General features: G+C 48.2%; 3 protein-coding genes across 4 annotated transcripts; 2 read left to right on the forward strand and 1 right to left on the reverse strand.

The window, feature by feature from the left end:
* Positions 1-15: 15 nt before the first annotated feature.
* On the forward strand, positions 16-6,665 carry NDUFS3 (NADH:ubiquinone oxidoreductase core subunit S3). The gene is made up of 7 exons (XM_068161586.1): positions 16-122; positions 225-293; positions 1,327-1,424; positions 1,694-1,843; positions 5,201-5,326; positions 5,619-5,738; positions 6,420-6,665. The coding sequence occupies exons 1-7, from the start codon at positions 77-79 to the stop codon at positions 6,585-6,587; spliced, it is 777 nt and encodes a 258-aa protein (XP_068017687.1). The 5' UTR covers positions 16-76; the 3' UTR covers positions 6,588-6,665.
* Positions 6,666-11,051: 4,386 nt separating this feature from the next.
* On the forward strand, positions 11,052-14,381 carry FAM180B (family with sequence similarity 180 member B). Of its 2 annotated transcripts, XM_068161363.1 has the most exons (4): positions 11,052-11,191; positions 12,685-12,764; positions 13,255-13,485; positions 13,671-14,381. In XM_068161363.1, exons 1-4 carry the CDS (start codon positions 11,074-11,076, stop codon positions 13,887-13,889), a joined length of 648 nt encoding a protein of 215 aa, XP_068017464.1. In that variant the 5' UTR covers positions 11,052-11,073; the 3' UTR covers positions 13,890-14,381. The 2 variants fall into 2 exon arrangements, with proteins under 2 accessions (XP_068017464.1, XP_068017465.1); XM_068161364.1 differs by having other exon boundaries at positions 13,255-13,782.
* Positions 14,382-15,868: 1,487 nt separating this feature from the next.
* C1QTNF4 (C1q and TNF related 4) lies at positions 15,869-17,378 on the reverse strand. Its single transcript, XM_068161366.1, has one exon. The coding sequence runs from the start codon at positions 17,373-17,375 to the stop codon at positions 16,278-16,280; it is 1,098 nt and encodes a 365-aa protein (XP_068017467.1). The 5' UTR covers positions 17,376-17,378; the 3' UTR covers positions 15,869-16,277.
* Between the last annotated feature and the right edge of the window lie 1,570 nt (positions 17,379-18,948).

The following is an 18,948-nucleotide window of genomic DNA, read 5'->3' on the forward strand; positions in this document are numbered from 1 at the left end:
CCGTCCGCCGAAGGAAGCGCTGCGACGGTGATTTCCGCTTCCGGTCCGTGCCCTTGCCCGCCCGGACCCCGGCGGGATGCTGTCGGCAGCAGCGCGGGGACTGGCGCGGGCCGCGCTGCGAGGTGAGGGTGGCGGGGCCCGGCGGCGGCGGCAGGGCTCGGCTAGCCCGCGGGCGGGGGCCGGCGGTTGGCGGTGGGTGTAGACCTGTCTGTTTCTCTCTGCAGCTGGCGCAGGCCCGGCGGCGGCGCGGGCCCAGGCCCGGCTGGCAGCGAGCTCCACCACCGAGACCCGCCGTGAGTAAGCGGGGCTTGCGACGGGAGCGGGACGGCAACTGCCGTAGTCGGTGGTTGGAGCCAGTGGGTTGGGAAGGCAGTGGAGGAGCCCGAGGCGAGCGCTGGTGTCCTCGTCAGTGTCCTCGTCATTGTCCTTGGTGTCCCTGCCAGCGGCCCTGGTGTCTCTGGTATCACTCCCAGTGGCCCTGCAGTGGCCTGGTGGCTCTGGCAGCTCCTGGCCCGGACCCAGGCTGTCCAGCTACTCTCGGGGCGCTTCTGTGCAGCAGGGCCTTGTCAGTGACTGTCGCAAATGGCAGGCACGGGTCACGCACGGATCCGTATTCCTGTGCCAAAGACTAGCTCCATTGGTAGCCACTTGCTTGCCTTAGATTGCCATCCGTAGCCTTCCTCGTCGGTCTGCTCGCACACTCTGCCCCTTCTGGGCAACAGCTTCATTACCCTGATCTTTGAGGTTATGGAAACAACAGGGGGCGAAAAAAAGACAAGATGAGATCCCAGATTGTTTGGGTGACGGGGGTGTTCCTGAGGTTCTGGCGCGTCAAACAAACCCAGGATTGTTGTAGATCCTTTCTGGACCCTGGCTGAGTGTCATGAGCAGGATGTCAGCTCAGACTGTTCTGTCATCTCTGCTTCTCTCTGTTTCGCTATTTCTTCTCTGTCACCTTGTTGGACTGTCCCTCCAGCTGCATTCACAGTACACACAAAAATTCTGCCTGGCACTGGCACACGTTCTCTTTCTTATCCAAGTCTCTATTTCCATGCTCTGTGTACCACAGCACATATATGTTGCTGCATTCTGGTCTCTGTTACACCATCCTGTGTATTCCACTGTGCAAATATGTTGTGTTTAGATTCAGAATTACCATTAAAAAAGGCTTTGCAAGTCATCTGAGGCTGAAGCTGCCTGGCTTCTGCCAGAGGTCCTGAGAGACAGCTAGACTGATGAAAGGGATTTTTAAGCCAGGAATGGGAGTTGCTGATCTCCTTTCTGTATTCCCAGACATAATCTTAGGAACTTTGTTTTTGTCTTTAGCTACTGTCAGACCAAAAAATGAAGTAGAACAGAAGCAGCTGTGTGCTTTTGGGGAGTATGTGGCTGAGATTCTGCCCAAATACATCCAGCAAGTACAGGTAGGTGCTGTCTGAGAAGTGGTTCTTGCTGGGGGAACAGGACCCACTGAACACACCACTTGTTTGTCAGCTGTTTCCAGAAGTTGTTCTGGGGAAGAAAGATTGTCAGAACTACATGAAAGTCACTGCTGTTATTGAGCCCTTTTATCTGATGCCATTATGTATCTGCTGTCCCACATACTCCCTTTGTTTGGATGTTCTGCTGGATTCAGTGCAATGTTCACTCAGGCTGGTGGTGTTCCTCATGCCTTTTCCACTGTTTTTGTCAGGTGACCTGTTTCAATGAACTGGAACTGCTGATCCATCCAGATGGGATCATTCCGGTTCTGACCTTCCTTCGAGACCACACGAATGCCCAGTTCAAATCCTTGGCTGACTTGACTGCTGTGGATGTCCCCTCACGGCAGTACCGCTTTGAGGTAAGAGCTGCTGGTCACAGTATCGCAGTATCACCAAGGTTGGAAGAGACCTCGAGGATCATCAAGTCCAGCCTGTTGCCACAGACCTCATGACTAGACCATGGCACCAAGTGCCACATCCAATCCCCTCTTGAACACCTCCAGGGACGGGGACTCCACCACCTCCCTGGGCAGCACATTCCAATGACGAATGACTTGCTCGGTGAAGAACTTTCTCCTCACCTCCAGCCTAAACTTCCCCTGGCGCAGCTTGAGACTGTGTCCCCTTGTTCTGGTGCTGGTTGCCTGGGAGAAGAGAACAACTCCCTCCTGGCTACAACCACCCTTCAGGTAGTTGTAGAGGGCAATGAGGTCCCCCCGAGCCTCATCTTCCCCAGGCTAAACAACCCCAGCTCCCTCAGCCTCTCCTCATAGGGCTTGTGCTTCAGGCCTCTCCCCAGCCTTGTTGCCCTTCTCTGGACAGGTTCAAGAGTCATAATGTCCTTCTTAAACTGAGGGGCCCAGAACTGGGCACAGGACTCAAGGTATGGCCTAACCAAAGCAGAGTACAGGGGCACAATGACTTCCCTGCTCCTGCTGGCCACACTATTCCTAATGCAGGCCAGGATGCCATTGGCCTTCTTGGCCACCTGGGCACACTGCTGGCTCATGTTTAGGCGGCTGTCGATCAGCACCCCCAGGTCCCTCTCCGTTTGGCAGCTCTCAGCCACTCTGACCCCAGCCTGTAGCTCTGCATTGGGGTTGCTGTGGCGAAAGTGCAGCACCCAGCACTTGGACTTGTTGAATGCCATCCCATTGGACTCTGCCCATCTGTCCAGTCGGTCGAGGTCCCTCTGTAGAGCCTTTCTACCCTCTAATTGACCAACATCTGCTCCTCACTTGGTGTCATCTGCAAACTTGCTGATGACTGACTCGACCCCCTCATCCAGATCATCAGTGAAGATGTTAAAGAGGATGGGGCCCAGCACTGATCCCTGGGGGACGCCACTGGTGCCTGGCCTCCAGCTGGATGTGGCACCATTCACCACCACTCTCTGGGCTCAGCCCTCCAGCCAGTTCCTAACCCAGCACAGAATGTTGCTGTCCAATCCATGAGCTGACAGCCAGCAGTTTGCTGTGGGGGACGGTGTCAAAAGCCTTGCTGAAGTCCAGGTGGACCACATCCACAGGCCTCCCCACGTCCACCAGATCATAGAAGGAGATCAGGTTGGAGAGGCAAGACCTGCCCTTCCTAAATCCATGTTGGCTGGACCTGAGCCCTTGGCCGTCCTTCAGGTGCGCAGTTATTGCCCCCAGGATAATCTGCTCCATCACTTTCCCTGGCACTGAGGTCAGGCTGACTGGCCTGGAGTTTTCAGGTTCCTCCATCTGACCTTTCTTGTGGATGGGGACTACATTGGCCAGTTTCCAGTCATCTGGGACCTCTCCAGTGAGCCAGGACTGGAGGAAAATGATGGAGAGGGGCTTGGCCAGCTCATCTGCCAGCTCTCTCAGCACCTTAGGATGGATCCCATCCGGTCCCATGGACTTGTGAGTGTCCAAGTGGCTCAGCAGGTCCCCAACTAATTCCTCATGGATTTCTGGGGCATTACACTGCTCCCCGACCCCATCACCCAGCTCAGGAGGCCACTCGTCCTGAACTCCTGCCTTGCTGTTAAAAATTGAGGCAAAGAAGGTGTTCAGGACCTCAGCCTTTTCCTCATCTTCAGTCACAGTGTTCCCCTCCAGGTCCAATAAGGAGTGCAGGTTCCTCTTGCCTTTCTTTTAAGCGTAAATATATTTGTAAAAATGCTTTTTCTTGTCTCTCACAGAGGTGTTCAGCTTCAGTTCCAGCTGGGCCTTTGCCTCTCTAATTTTTTTCCTACATAATCTAACAACTTCCTTGAACATACCTCGAGAAGCCTTCCCCTCCTTCCAAAGGTGATACAGCCTCTTTTTTGCCCCTTAAATCCTCCAGGAGCTGCTTGCTCATCCAGGCTGGTCACCGCAGGACTTGCAGAGTGTCACGACTGCCGATGGCTGTGGGGGCTGTGGCAGCTCTGACTACAAGTTTTGCTTTTGGACAGTTAAAAGGAAATCTGTTCTGAAATGCTGAGCTTTGTTTAGTTGTTGACCAAGGAAGCAGTAGCAGGTCTGATACTGCATGGGTTCTTAGCCTGGCTTTCCTTTTGTGTTCTTTTGAAAGTCTTACTCCATTTATTAATTAACTTCATTGTTATTTTTATTTTTGGTTTGGTTTGGTTTGGTTTCAGCAGTGTCTAGAGACTTCTTTCTGACCAGATGTGAGCTGGTGCCCTTCCGTCTTCCATGCTGCGGTCGACACATCCGATGGTGTTTTTCTTCCCATCAATCTTCATGACGATTTTCTTCTTGTAAAAAAACAAACACAACAAAAAGTGTTTAGATGTTTTAAAAACATTCTCTGAAAGGTTTTGGGCACTGAACTTCCACTAACTTTCAGTGAACATTGGAGATATTGTTCCCTTAGGTACTTTTGAGTTTCTCACCATAGAGCCTTTCAGCTGCACATGGAGATAGAAAAGATACGTCTCTGGGGAAACCACAGGCTCAGCTTATTTCCCCCTACTGTGAGAAAGCCTTCCTCACAGTAGTGTTGCTAATGTTACTATAGTTTAACTTTGGAAGATCTGTCCAAGACAGTGTCTTGGGCAGAAGATAGCTGGGGCTGACATACTGTATGAGATCATCCATGGCTTGGGCAGCCTCACAAAGAGCTGTTGGTCTTCCCATAATTAGTCTGGACAAACTGTCTTGGGTGAGAGGAGTGAACTGGGATATGTTTAGTTCCCAGTGAGTAACAAGAATAATGGAAAGTAACTGATTTATTTCCCTCTTTGGCTTATCTTGTGGTATTAAATCACTTAGCCACAGCGGCTCAGAGAGTGAGGGATGGCAGGTTTGCCATGCCTCTTTCAGCTGATCTGTTGTTTCCCTTGCTGAAAATTCAGTGTATTTCTTATCAGCATCCAGTGGGAGTAAGCTAGTAGTTGATAGCCATTGCCTTTGTGACAGGCCATTGAATGCCTCTTGTCAAATGTCTTCACCCCTTCAGTATTCTCTTTTTTCAGGATTTAGTATCGCTTCTTACTTCAGCTCTTCATCAGTCATGTTTTCTAAACCGCATTTTTGTTACACTTCTAAGGGCCAAAGCCATAAGCTCCTGAAACCTAAGTTGTGACAGTGGCTTTTAATGCCCCGCTCTGAAGTGCTGGCTGTGATTCTGCTGGTAAAGGATGTTTGAAACTATCTTCAGGTGTCCTTGCTTAGCCACTGTTGTACTGCAGAGACACCTGTTAGTGCCACATGAGACCAATGCCTTGCTTTGTTCTGCTTCAGATTGTGTACAACCTCCTTTCTCTGCGATTCAACAGCCGGATCCGAGTGAAGACATACACCGATGAGCTGACACCCCTCGACTCAGCCGTGTCCGTGCACAAAGCGGCAAACTGGTATGAGAGGGAGGTGAGTTACAGTGTATCTGGGAGCACAGCCCTCGTGGGCATGGGCTGTGTTTTCCTGATGAAATTGATTCCCGTGTCTCTGAGGAAGAAAGAGAGAAGTGCTTTCCTGATCACCTTTTCAGAGTAGGAGATTTGCTTTGTTTGTGTTTGCTTTGCTTTTGAGTGAGTTCCTGCATCAGTTTTGCTGGCACTGCGCAGAGCCAGGAACCTAACTGAAATTTTACGGGCATAGTACATGGAGGGTTTTGGTTTTTCCTAATCTAATTCAACTCATTTGGCTCTCTTTCGTTTAGGTCTGGGACATGTATGGCGTTTTCTTTGCCAACCACCCTGATCTAAGGCGAATCCTCACAGACTATGGCTTTGAGGGCCACCCTTTCCGGAAGGACTTTCCACTCTCTGGTTATGTGGAGGTAGGAGATATACTCATGTCTAAAGTTATCAAATCTCTCCAGTATTCTTGTCTGAGTTTTGGTACAGAGGTGTGACTGATGTATAATACTTTGTGTGAAAGGCACTAAGGATGTTTCACTGGTGTGTGTTCCAGAGGAGTTGTATAAATTTCCTGCATAGACATTTGTAGTCATCACGAAGTACCATCTGTAATTAGGCAGCCTAAGGCCAGAGACATGGAGAAAATGTTCTGTATACTAGAGACATTTGTCAGGCAGACAAAGTGCTTCTGCTTCTGAGTCTTATGTTACGAAGCACATCCAAAACCAAACAAACTGCTAAAGATTCATGAGAGCAGGCTTCAGCAATGCCAGGTGGACAAGTCGGCTTATTCCAGTGACTTAGGAGAAACTCCTTTGTCTTATGTCAAACTAAGTGTGTGGACCTCATATGGGTTACAGGCTGGGCACTCCTAATTCAGGGTGGTTTGTTAGGGCACTTGAGGTATGTAGTAGCAAAGAAGGAGGGTTTTCCTGTAGAGTCCAGATGTCTTGGTGGCATCTGATGAATAATGAGGAGAATCAAAGCTGGGACAGAGGCATAAGAATTAGGACTCCCTGTACCAGAGGGTGATCTGCTAATAGCAGAGGTGCGATGGGGACTATGAAAATGACTGGCCTGTGTCCTTTGCACTTTCTTAGGTGCGGTATGATGATGAGGTGAAACGGGTAGTGGCAGAGCCTGTGCAGCTATCCCAGGAATTCCGCAAGTTTGATCTGAACAGTCCTTGGGAGGCGTTTCCTGCCTATCGCCCGGCGCCAGAAACCCTGAAAATAGAAGCTGGAGCCAAGAAAGAAGATGCAAAATAGCTGCAGAATGGAGCAGATGCACTGCACTGTCCTTTCTGTTCTAGCACAGTATTTATAATAATAAACATTGATAAGAGATTCTTGCCTGTTCTTGTCATGATTATGGTGGTTTTGATGAACAGCACAGGGTGAGGAGTGCTAATTGATTGATCATCTAACTGGTAGCTGTTTATACTTTTGAGTTGCAAGACACTGGATTTGTTTTTCTGGTTTGCAAATTGACTGGAGTGCAGTCATTCCCTATGGCTCAGGTGCTTTCTGCACACTATTGCTGCCTGTCCCTGCGTGGAGCACTCACTTGAGACTGTCCTGAAGCAGCTGTGCAGATTAAACCATGGGACAGCAGGATCTGAGCTCTGAGATGGGTGTTGGGAGACCATAATCTTACAGCAAACGGGCAAAGCTCTTAAACAGTTCTGATACAGTTGTTAGGACGCACAGAAGATGTACCTGGATCCAGACCAAAACCACTGGAAATCGTTTTCTTGGTAAGTGGGTCAGTGTCTGTTCTGCTGGCAGAAGGAGGAGTTGCAGGTAATCTCTCACACACCATTCTCTCACTCTGGCTTTTTCTCACAATCAGTGAATCTTTACTTTCTCCAGCATCTTCAGATTGTGTTTTTTCCTGCAGTCAAAAGTCTCTCTCTTCCTTTGTCCCACAGGGAAGAGTCTGTGCCTTTTTGTCCCTACTCCAGTTACTTTGAACTGTATGTGATAACAGCACTGCTGCTGTCTTTGTTCGTGTGGGAAGAGCTCAGTTCTCACCAAAACAGCTGGAAAACCACTAGTTTCAGTCCACTTCCAAGCTGTTTGAAGATGACATTACAGCAGTCATCATTAATGTCCCTTGTCCTTACTCCAGAACATGCACGTTGCAGTTCTGCAGCACAAAACTGATGTCAAAATTGTGAAAGCGCTAATTAAAAAAGGGGGGTTGAAGGAGGTTAGAGCATGGGATGGAGTAAGGGATAGGACAATACAATTACAAAAGTGAAAAGCTCTTACTGAGACTAGAATGTGATCTGCTTCCAACAATAAAGAGCTGAATTGTATGGGGATTGAGTCAGTCATCAGTAAATTTGCAGATGACACCAAGTTGGGAGCAGGTGTTGACCTGTTAGAGAGCAGAAGGGCTCTGCAGAGGGACCTTGACTGGATGGACAGATGGGCAGAGTCCAACATGATGGCATTCAAAAAGTCCAAGTGCCAGGTGCTGCACTTTGGCCACAGCAACTCCATGCAGAGCTACAGGCTGGGGTTGGAGTGGCTGGAGAGCTGCCAAACGGAGAGAGACCTGGGGGTACTGGTTGATAGTAGGCTGAACATGAGCCAGCAGTGTGCCCAGGTGGCCAAGGTGGCAAATGGCATCCTGGCCTGCATCAAGAATAGTGTGGTGTGGTGGTGAGAGAAAGTTCAGTTCTCCCCCCCAACACAAAGAAACCACGGCTAACTCAGTTGGAGGAGCAAACTGGATAAGAGCTCTATTTTCAAGCAGGATGAAGTGCAGATGAATATATCCACAATATACAGTATTTACAATACATACAAAAATATACAGCAAAGAACATAACACAGAAACCCTCCAAGGAAGGTCCCCCCAAAATACTCCCTTCTCCCCCTTCCTCCCTTTTTTCCCAAAAAGGGTTAGAAAGAGAAAAGGTAATTATTAAGAGGGAAACTCTGTTAGCTCAAAGTGTGTGCAAGAATTAGTTTCTTATCTGGTTAGTTGAAAGGTCAGCACCCACCAGCACAGACAGAAGACATCTGTTCAGAGAGACTGAAAACAACAGACTGACTGAACTGACTGAGATTCAAACTGAACTAAAATTTGAAGTTGCATTCTACCAATCTACCAATGAAATTCGTTTAGACTTATCTTTGTTCTCCATATTACACCAAAACATTCAGCCAGGGTGTTCCAGTGAGGCAATGCCAGCGACGAGCAGTGTGAGCAATCTGGCAGTGCAGGTCTAGAGCCTGACATGGTGGTAGGCCATGCTCAGCATTAGTGCAGAGCCAGCTAACAGTGTAGCAGAACAGTGCTGTGCCTGCAGCATGTAACTGAAACAGGACACTGGTAGCTATAAAGACAGAAAGTTATCTAGGGACAACAGGACACGCACCTGCATCAACAAACCTCGTTGCGTCATTAGTAGTTGGACCAATAATCTATAATAGTGTGATGTGTGGCCATCATAGGGAACCAATGAAGCTATGCCAACAAGGCTCTCAGAGTTTACATAAGTTGTAGAAGTTCCCCTGATACACACTTCTACCTTTCCTTTCCCTTCTTCTTTGCTTTACTTTACTGTGCTATACTCGCACTATAGGCCTACAATACTGGAACAATAAAGGAACGATAATCATATTGGTCAGCTGTATTGACTCCAATCTTCATCCTGTTATTCCAGTAACTGTCCCTTTCTTAGAGGTGTAGCCTAAAACTGTCACAGGTGGCCAGCAGGAGCAGGGAGGTCATTGTGCCCTGTACTCAGCACTGGTTAGGCCACACCTTGAGTGTCCAGTTCTGAGACCCTCAATTTAAGAAGGACATTGAGACTATTGAATGTGTCCAGAAAAGGGCAATGAGACTGGGGAGAGGCCTCGAGTACAAGCCCTATGATGAGAGGCTGAGGGAGCTGGGATTGTTTAGCCTGGAGAAGAGGAGGCTCAGGGGAGACCTTCTTGCTGTCTACAACTACCTGAAGGGAGGTTGTAGCCAGGAGGGCGTTGGTCTCTTCTCCCAGGCAATCAGCACCAGAACAAGAGGACACAGTCTCAAGCTGCACCAGAAGTTTAGGCTGGAGGTGAGGAGAAAGTTCTTCACAGAGAGAGTTGTTGGCCATTGGAATGTGCTGCCTAGGGAGGTGGTGGAGTCACCATCCCTGGAGGTGTTCAAAAAAGGGATTGGATGTGGCACTTGGTGCCATGATTTAGTAGGCATGAGGTGTTGGGTGACAGGTTGGACTTGATGATCTTTGAGGTCTTTTCCAACCTTATTGATTCTATGATTCTCCCACAGCCTTGTAAGCATGGGCTTCTTAAATTCTTGGTTTGGTTTGGGTTTAATTTATTTCAGGCCACTGTGGCTGGCAGTGTTTGGGATGTGACTCAGGCAGTGTTCTCCAGTGAAAATTAGTACCATTTGCCACTCACCTCAGAAGTTACAGCTCTATGGGAAGGATGAAGGAGAAGGGAACACAAATCAGCAGAATACAACTTTTAGTTCCACTTTGGATCTGCCATCAATTGAGCTGATCGAATTGGAAATGCGCTTCTTCCTACACCACGTTCCACAGCTGGTTCTGTTTCCTGTTGCAGTGGCTCTTTTTGCATGCAGATGCCTATTTCACAAGAGAGAAGAGTTCCTGGCACCACTTCTGTTACTGTGAAAGTTCTTTATACAGCACATTTTCCCCCACATTCTCCCTCCCCCATCCCAGGTTGCTTGAAGCACCATGCCAAGACTCATGGTCTGTGTATCATAAACAGGAGCTATTTCCCAGTGCAGTAAATCAAAAGACTGGTGGTAGCAGAAGCAGAAGGAAAACTGCCATTTAAACATAATGTTTGTGCAGAGGGAGAATGTGATTGACATAACATCAAGAGATCTTGGACACAATGCCCTGTATAGCAGTGGAGGTTCTGTTAGGTTACAGTCAGTGCTTCACTCCTCCTTCCCTCAAGGTCGTTTTCCTTACCTTCAGTAACTTGAACCTCACCTTCCATGGGAGCTATGTATGTCCTTCCTTCCCTTCTTTCCTCAGTCTTCTCATCTTCCTCTTCTAAGCACCTGTCAGACAGACCCAGCCTGGGGACTGTTGTGTCCCCATGTTCTGATGCTCATTGTCACGCAGAAATCTTGTCACAGGAGATGATGAGGAGGTGGTAAAGCCTGGGTGGCTTTGATCCTTGCTGTTTTCTAGGCCCATATAGCAAGTTGTCCCTCTGGGAGGTTTGATACAGAACTGAACAAGTGACGTCTCTTCTGCCTGCTTGTGTATTTTGGCAGCTGCTGCCACTCCATGACTCCATGCAGACTGCTGGCCTTATTTGTTTGTGATGTTTCAGAATTGTTTGCAGATTTTCAAGCTCAGGAAAGCTGGAAATGAGCCGGAAATGAGCTGGAAATGAGCTGAGCAGAAGTGTTGTGGAGGTATGATAGAGGTACTGTGTGAAAGCAGAAGGGACTAGGAGGTTCTCCTTTCTTCAGGGGCAGTCCTGTGTAGTGAAATTTCTTGCAACTAATAGCTTCCCCTAACAAACTGCAAGGCAAAATCAGTTTTTGGAAATTAAGCTTAAGCAGTTCTGCCAAAAACGTCACAGTAGTCTTCCAAGTTTCCAAAATATGATGGAAAATATCCTTCGGGGTCAGCAAGTTGAACTGCAAGCCCTCCCTGGGGCTGGAAACAGAAATACAGAGAGGTGGATCAGATCCAAGAGAGGCTGCTGGGACCAGAAGTAGCGAGGGCAGACACGGCAGCAAATGGCTCTGGCATCCCGCAGGCAGGGCCCACGGCAGAGTGTCTGGGCTGCCATGGCCAGGGCACGGCTTGGCAACTGGCTGATCCTCTGCGTGCTTGCTGGGTCCCAGAGGCTGACAGGTAGGAAGTACACCTGCTAGTGAGGCAGCTGCTGGGCTTGGCACGGGTCCCTGAAATTCCAGCAGCACACTTCTGCTCCTTCAGCTCTGGTCCAAGGTGTCTGCTCGCTGTGCTGGCAGGGATAGAGCTTGAGTACCATGGGGGGCTGTCTGCTGTAGGAGGCACTTGTACCTGCTCACAGGGATAAAGACCTGATGCTGGCTTTGGTGGCGGAGGGGGGGGTTTTCTTAGATCTCTATTGAAAAAGTCTGTTCCTGCAATACTCTCTGGAGACTTTCAAGACCTGTCTGGATGCATTCCTGTGTGACCTGCACTAGATTCTATGGTCCTGCTCTGGCAGGGGGGTTGAACTTGAAGATCTCCAGAGGTCCCTTCCAACCCCTAACATCCTGTGATCATGTAATATGGTTTGTAGATTTTCTAGATTTTTTTGGGGGGAAAACACCCCTCCATCCTGTTGAATGACTAAATAAGTAAGGGACAATGTCCCTATCTCCAGAGAATATTTACATTATTAGTTCAATACATTATTTGCTATGCTTTGCTTGGTTTTTGTTTTACGCTACTCAAAAAACTAACTCTGCATATATTTATGAGGCGGTTACTCATAACAGCAGTTTGGCAGCTGTTCAACACATGCACTGACTTTGCAGTTGACATCTATGGAGGAGAAGGAAAGAGCAGCTACATCCCTGCTTACATTCCAAAGGCACAGCTGGCTTGGACCAGGGTGCCTACAGCTGTGTGGAGAAACCCCCCTCAGCAACCACTGTGTGTGGGGCGGAGTGGCGGTGAGAGTCTTGAGGCAGCTCAGGCATCACGCTGAGATGCTTTAATCAAGGGTGGGAAGCTGATAGTGGGGCTTGCAGTAATCATCACACATACAGTGTTAAATCTTTTCCCTACTTTTTTTAAGCACCTTCTGACCTTAACTCTGGAGCACTCGACAGAACTTCTCCCTCTTTTTGATAAGAAAAGCCTTCATCCATATAAAAATAATTTAAAAAGGAGTGTCAGCGAGTTTATTATTTATCCAAACTTTTCCCATTTCATGTTTCCTGACCTGAAGGATGAGTCTGTAAGAAGTAAAGAGGGTCTTGGCTATGCTGACCAACATGGAGAATGGAGGGATGCAGCCTCTCCTTCACCAGGAGGCTGCAAAGACCCACCCAGTCCCTCAGTTCAAACCCATCTATGCATGGCATGAGGGGCTTCTTTGCTGCCTGTCAAAGCAAGAACCTTTGCTGCCCTACACTTTATCTCAGGACTAAATGCCATCATATCCAAAACTGACACTTGCCTCCCTTAACCACTTCTGTTTCTCTTTAAAAGCTTGTTTTGCTCACCAAAATCCCGTGGTCAGTATCTGTCATGTTTGGCAAGCTGTGAGTGGCAGCTCACAAATACTGAAGAAGTTACTGAGAACCAAATGACAAAAATAAACAGGAAGGGCAATGGTCTTGTGCTATCACACACTGCCTGATGTCTTGCAGATGAACATCCGCACAGAAGGGACAGCACCGTCACCAGCATACCCCATCATGGTCCAGAGGACGCTGACATCATGTTAGAGGTCTCTGCAGTGTTGGGGGCCCCCAGGTCAAGGCACTGTTAGCAGGCAGGCTCTCATGTGCTTGCACATAAAAGCTCACTCGTTCTGCCTGTTCTCATCCCTGCCGGCTTTTGGGAGTGCCTGGAAAACACCCTGGCAGTGACTGAATTGTGTTTGTGCTCCCTCCAACTGAAGGGTGCAGCTGAAGGGAGCTCACACCCTGCAGCCATGGCAGCCTGGCCAGGAAGCCACTGCAAGAAGGACTGCAGTAAGAGAGGCAGGGTGGGAGGCAGGAGTGGAGAGGTGCCATGGGGAAATGGGTGTGGGGCTGGTCAGAACAGGGGTGTGGGGCGGGCGCAGGGGCAGACAGAGCAGGACTGGGTGGGCTGTGGGCAGCAAGTCAGGCAGCAGCCCGAGATCTGGTAGTGCTTGCAGATGGCTTCACAGCTCGTTGCTCACTGGCAGAGGTTTGTGCCAGGCCTCCCGTGCACGTGCTGCTCTTCTCTTCCAGATGCTCTGGGGAGGACTGGACGTGCAGGCCAATGAGAAGATCCAGCTGCAGGATGAGGAGCTGGCCTCCCTCCGCCCGGTGCGGCGGCTCATGCACATTTTAGAGGATGAAGTTCCCAAAACACCGCCAGAGGTGGAGCAGCATCTGAGATACTATTCGGTGACTGATGCCCCCTTGCCTGCGATGCAGTTTGACCGCCTTCTTCTCACCAGCGTTTACTGTGCCTACCAGGTTCGCTCTGAGCAGGGTCTGGATAAAAATCTCTGGATTAGTCTTTTCTCTCAGCTGGTGGATGAAATCTTTCGTGACCTGTGCAAGGGGCTCTGCCCTGCAAATACCACCCTCCTCCTGGCCTCCTGGCCATGGCAGGAGAAACCTTCATATTTGGCATCCCTGAAACATTCCTATCGTTCTAGCCCGTCCAGGACCAAGAGAGAGACGTAACAAGGGCAGCTACTGCAGGAAAGGACACACCTGACTGCAGCTGCATTCCTGGTTACTTGGGATACCTTCCACATTATCCAGGACTCTATAGAAATACATCATCACCTTCTGTCTTGCTTTCTGCATTGCACTATCATCCGTCTAAGGTTACTCAAGCTTTTATTTTTAGACAAAATAGGACAAAACTATAAAATGTGCTTGACCCTTTATTGGTTTTCTTCCTGTTTCTCAGGCGGGCTGTGCTGAAGGGGGCAGTGTTGCTCAGATGTTCTCTGTTGCCGATGGTTATTGGGGAGATGCCCTGGCAGATTTTCCCAGGATGATACACTGCTGCCCTAGCTGACTTCATTTCAGACAATTCAGCCCAGCCTCCTTATACTCCCCTTGGTGGTTTCCACCAAATGTGGGTTCTTGTCTCCTCTCCAGTAACCAGCTAAGCAGATTTTGTTGTGTTTCATGATATAGGTCACATTTCCTTTCAGCTTTTTGCTCACGTGGCATCACATTTTATGTATCCACAGTAATTTCCACCTCATGTATTCATTCTCCTTTTAAAAAGCATCTTGAAAAATGTAGGTATTCCATGAAGTTTTTAAGTGTTTGCATATCATATTTACAGATCTGCACTGCTTTGTGCCCATTGTCACTTTGGAATATGCTTTCATAAATCTCATTTAAATTCCTAGGCATTGTGACCTAGTTATTTCCTCAGCAGTTTTTGTACAGCTATGGCACTATACAAGTCAAATGCAATAAACACCCGCCCTCTCCCCTCAAAATCAGAAAGAGGATTACTTGACAGAAAGGGATCATTAGCCTTTCTCTCTCTTATAGTATCATAGTATCAGTCAGGGTTGGAAGGCACCACAAGGATCACCTAGTTCCAACCCCCCTGCCATGGGCAGGGACACCCCACACTAGATCAGCCTGGTCAGAGCCTCATCCAGCCTGCTCTTAAACACCTCCAGGGATGGGGCCTCGACCACCTCCCTGGACAACCCATTTCAGGGCTTCACCACTCTCATGGGGAAGAACCTCTTCCTCACATCCAGCCTGAATCTCCCTGCCTCCAGCTTCATTCCATTCCCCCTAGTCCTAGCACTACCTGAGATCCTGAGAAGTCCTTCCCCAGCCTTCCTGTAGGCCCCCTTCAGATACTGGAAGGCCACAATTAGGTCACCTTGGAGCCTTCTCCTCTCCAGACTGAACAGCCCCAACTCCTTCAGTCTGTCCTCATAGGAGAGGTGTTCATCCTCGTGGCCCTTCTCTGGACACCTTCCAGCACCTCCACATCCCTCTTGTAATAGGGGCTCCAGAACTGGATGCAGTTCTCCTACACATTAAATTGTGGAATTAAATACATCTAATTATCTGCTCAGGAAAGTTTGGGGTTTATTTTTGTTTTGTTTCTACTAGCCTTCCCACTGCCATTACAGGTACATTATTTATGAACATTCATAGCATATGCTTAGATGATGGGATCCATAATGCCCTTTCTATGAATACACTCCTAATTTTCCATGCTCAGTCAAGGAGGCAGGTGTGACTTTCAAAGTGGGAACTGCTAGCATTTCACCTAGTTCATATTTTTCCAAGTTGCCACTGCCCAGCAGATGAGGAGGTAAAGTGGTGAGGCAGAAATAAGAAGCAAGTTGCCACAGATAATGGTTTTAGAGGTCAGGGTAGGGCTGTGACAGAAGATAGATTTACACAGTTCATAAAGAAGCTGCTTTGTTGCTTGTGTTTGCTGGGGTTTGGTTGGTTGGTTTTCCCCAAAGGCTGTAGGAATGAAGATTAGCACTCTATTTGAAATGTAACTCCTGGCAAATATGTGTTACACCTAATGTTCTTCTATTCTCATGCTGCTTTTTTACACACCTCTAATCTCCACCCTTCATCCTTTTCCCAAATACATTCCCATCATTTGGTATCTAGGATAGGTATGGAGTGACAGAGGCAGGGAGGCTGCAGACAAGCCTTGCTTCTCATAAGAGGCACCAACACTGCACCCACACTGATGACAAGAGTGTGGACACACAGACTGGCTCTGTATCACAGTCTGCAGCTCCTACCATCATGCTTCCTCTCCTGAGCTGGTACCTCAGCCAGTGAGAAGCACACGAGTTTCACAAGTAACCACAAATTCCAGTCTGGGAAAATGTTACATATTTTGTGTTTTTATTACATTCATTTCCATTACATTTATTCCCTCCCCAAATACACAAGGAAAGTAATCACACCCTTTGCTCTCCAGATGCTGGGGGTCTGCAGTCACACTGCTGCAGTGTTCTCTGATCCTCAGCATCCACCTCATCACAATACCCCACCCCTGCCCCAAAATTACCTCATGCTTTATGTTGAAATCAAACACCAGCACAGGACAGGCACAGACAACAAGTAAGGACCATTCTAGGGGTGAATGGCAGACACGGCAGTGGCCTTGCAGACAAGGCACAAGCGTGCAGCATAGGGACAACACTAGACACATGAAAGCATGCTCAAAGTAGAGGATGAATTCAAAGAAGAGCTGTACCCAAGTTCATGGCACCTTGGCTCTTCTTACTCTTTCAGATCTGCATTTAATTATTTGACCCTTGTGGTGAGCTGGCACCTGGAAGCCATTTTGGCTGAGCCTCTGGGTAGATCAGAAAGCCTGTGAAAGTGATGTACTTGCCGTGGTTGCTGTAGGCACCATAGCCATCATGCTGATGGCTGTAGAGCCAGATGGTGTCCCCATACTGCAGAGGCAGCATGATACTCTGGCTCTGCATCTCTCGCCTCTTGGAGTGGTTGTCATCATAGATCATAGCCTGCACCTCATTGTGGTTCTTCATAAGCTTCACTGACATAGTCTTAAAGGGCATTTTGCCAATGGTGAAGGAGAAATAGTATGCACCAGGTATACGGCAGGTGAAGATACCAGTGGAGGAATTGAAATCTTTTCCAATGTTCACAAACTCTGTGTCAAATGTGATTGGTTCATGCTGGGTTTGCTTGTCATCTGTGCCCAGGAGGCTTTGCGAGCGGGCAACAGAAAATGCAGAGCGAGGGTCTTGTTCCCTGCTTGGCTGATCAGATAAGACATGTCGCTGAGAAGCTTCCTTCTGCTCTCCAGGAAGCGGCTGAGCAGTGTGATGGTGTGGCCCTAGCTCTTGAGAGCTAAGAGCATTCTGGAAGAAGGCAGAAGTGTCCGGATAGATCAGGTAGCCATTGAAAGTTGTATAGGGGCCCACATTGCTGTAAAGAGCGTACTTGGGATCTCCATGTAAACGCAGCCAAACGGTGTCACCGTAGTCGAGCTGCAGCATGGCACTCTGGCTAGCTACCTTCCGCTCCTTGCGGTGATGCTCATCATACACAATCACTTGCACCTCATTCTTGTTTCTCATCAGCATGACAGACAAGTTTTTCTTTGGGTATTTCCCAACAGTGAAGGAGAAGTAGTAGGCTCCTGGGATCCGACAGCGGAACAATCCTGTCTTGGGATCAAAGTCATTGCCAATGTTCACGTACACTTTGTCAAAGGTAATGACCATCTCAGAGCTTCCTTCCATGCTGCTGGTTCTGGCCACAGAGAAAGCAGAACGAAATTCAGTATTGGTGTCTGCTGGGAAGCCATCTGTAGGCAGGAAAACCATGCAGCAAAGGAAGCCAAACATGATCTGAACCTTCATCATTGTATCTGAAAGGAAAAAGAAGCATACTTTAGCAGCAATCCCATTAATTTCCAGTTCATACTCTAGTTGAAACCCAGACTGGAATCTGTCCACATTGACAGGAAGGTCTGTGTCTAAATACTAGAAGTTTTCAGTGCATTCTCTGATAGGTATACAAGATCATACTTCAGTTCAAATCCCAGCACCATTTTGGTGTTTCCTAGCACAAGTCAGACCTTCACCGGAAGAAAAAGAATCTCCTTTTCTGAGAGCCTGGCTAACCTACAGCTTGCCTGTATAGCACTGTGCCATTCACAGTGCAGAAGGGTCTCAGAGCTTGCTGGGGCTTTGCCAGAGTTCCTTTTTATAGTGCTTTTATTTGCAAGACCAAGGACGAAACAAAGCCCTACACAGACCTGGTGTTATACAGCTGAAATCCAAGGGCAGGGAGCAGAGGACACATGCTCTGGAGATTCCCATGCACTAGCACTGCACCAGCTGGTTCGCAGGAGCTGGAAGCTAGGAGCCAAATAGTTAGGTACACCCCATTATTTGGACAGACTTCACCACGAATCTGTGAAAAGTGTAAAGAAACTAGAAGAGGGAATGTCTAGGGAAGTGAGGAAGACAAGAAAGCAAATCAGTGAAATGAAAAAAGAAAGGAAAAAAAAAGAGGGAAGACAAAAGATAAATAAAAGGCAAGTCTCCCAGAGTGCAGAATCTCTAAGACAGAACCAAGATACCAAGCCCAGGGAAACAGCTCCCTATCTGGATAATAGGCCAGAGAGAAAAGACTTTTTTGACCCTTAGAGAGATAAGTTGGAGCTAATGGGATTTTCTGCTTCTAGCTTCTGTGATTTGTTTTTTCTTTGGGCTGAGGCCAAAGCTCATCTATTAGTGCTTTCAGGCTGAAAACAAAACTGCCAGTCATTCCAGTGAGCAGCTCCTCTCTCTGTCACCTCTCTGTGCTTATTAAAATATCATTCAGGCTGGGAGGCAACTGCCTGGTTTGCAGTCTGCTCCATCTGTCTCCCCAGAACTGGGGCCTTGCCAGCCTGCAAACAATGAATTCACAGACCAGCAGAGCAGGAGCAAAGCATGCGGTTCACTGCGAGGAGGGGTGAAGACAAACCCTAAATGAAAAGGGATGAAGGGGTGAACATGCAGATCAACTGAGATGACCTAGTAATAGAAGTAAAGCAGATGGAATCCACGCAGACTGTGGCAATGGGATCCTGTTTTGGCCAGGTGTGATACGCACTCACCAGCAGAAACTCAACTTGACCCACAGTCCCTGCTCCTTCACTCTTGAGAATAAAACTGAAATCTGAAATGCATCTCTAACAAATATGAACCCAAGAATGAATTAGATTCTCACTTAAATATATCAAAATGACACAGCAGCAAAGAAGTATTCACCCATATCCTAATTTCATATTAGATCACTTCTCCCACAAACATCTGTTTTCCTCCATGCCCTTGAATTCTAAATGTCTTTCCTGACTTAGCCTGCTTCTCCTGAGCACACCCATGGGACCCCAGGGGCTGCACTGAAGGGTGTTGAGAGAATTGACTCATGTCTGAGGTTGCAAGT

This window comes from Melanerpes formicivorus, unplaced genomic scaffold, assembly GCF_026170545.1.
Source record: "Melanerpes formicivorus ecotype bairdi unplaced genomic scaffold, bMelFor1.0.p_v2 SCAF_58, whole genome shotgun sequence".
Lineage (NCBI taxonomy): Eukaryota > Metazoa > Chordata > Aves > Piciformes > Picidae > Melanerpes > Melanerpes formicivorus.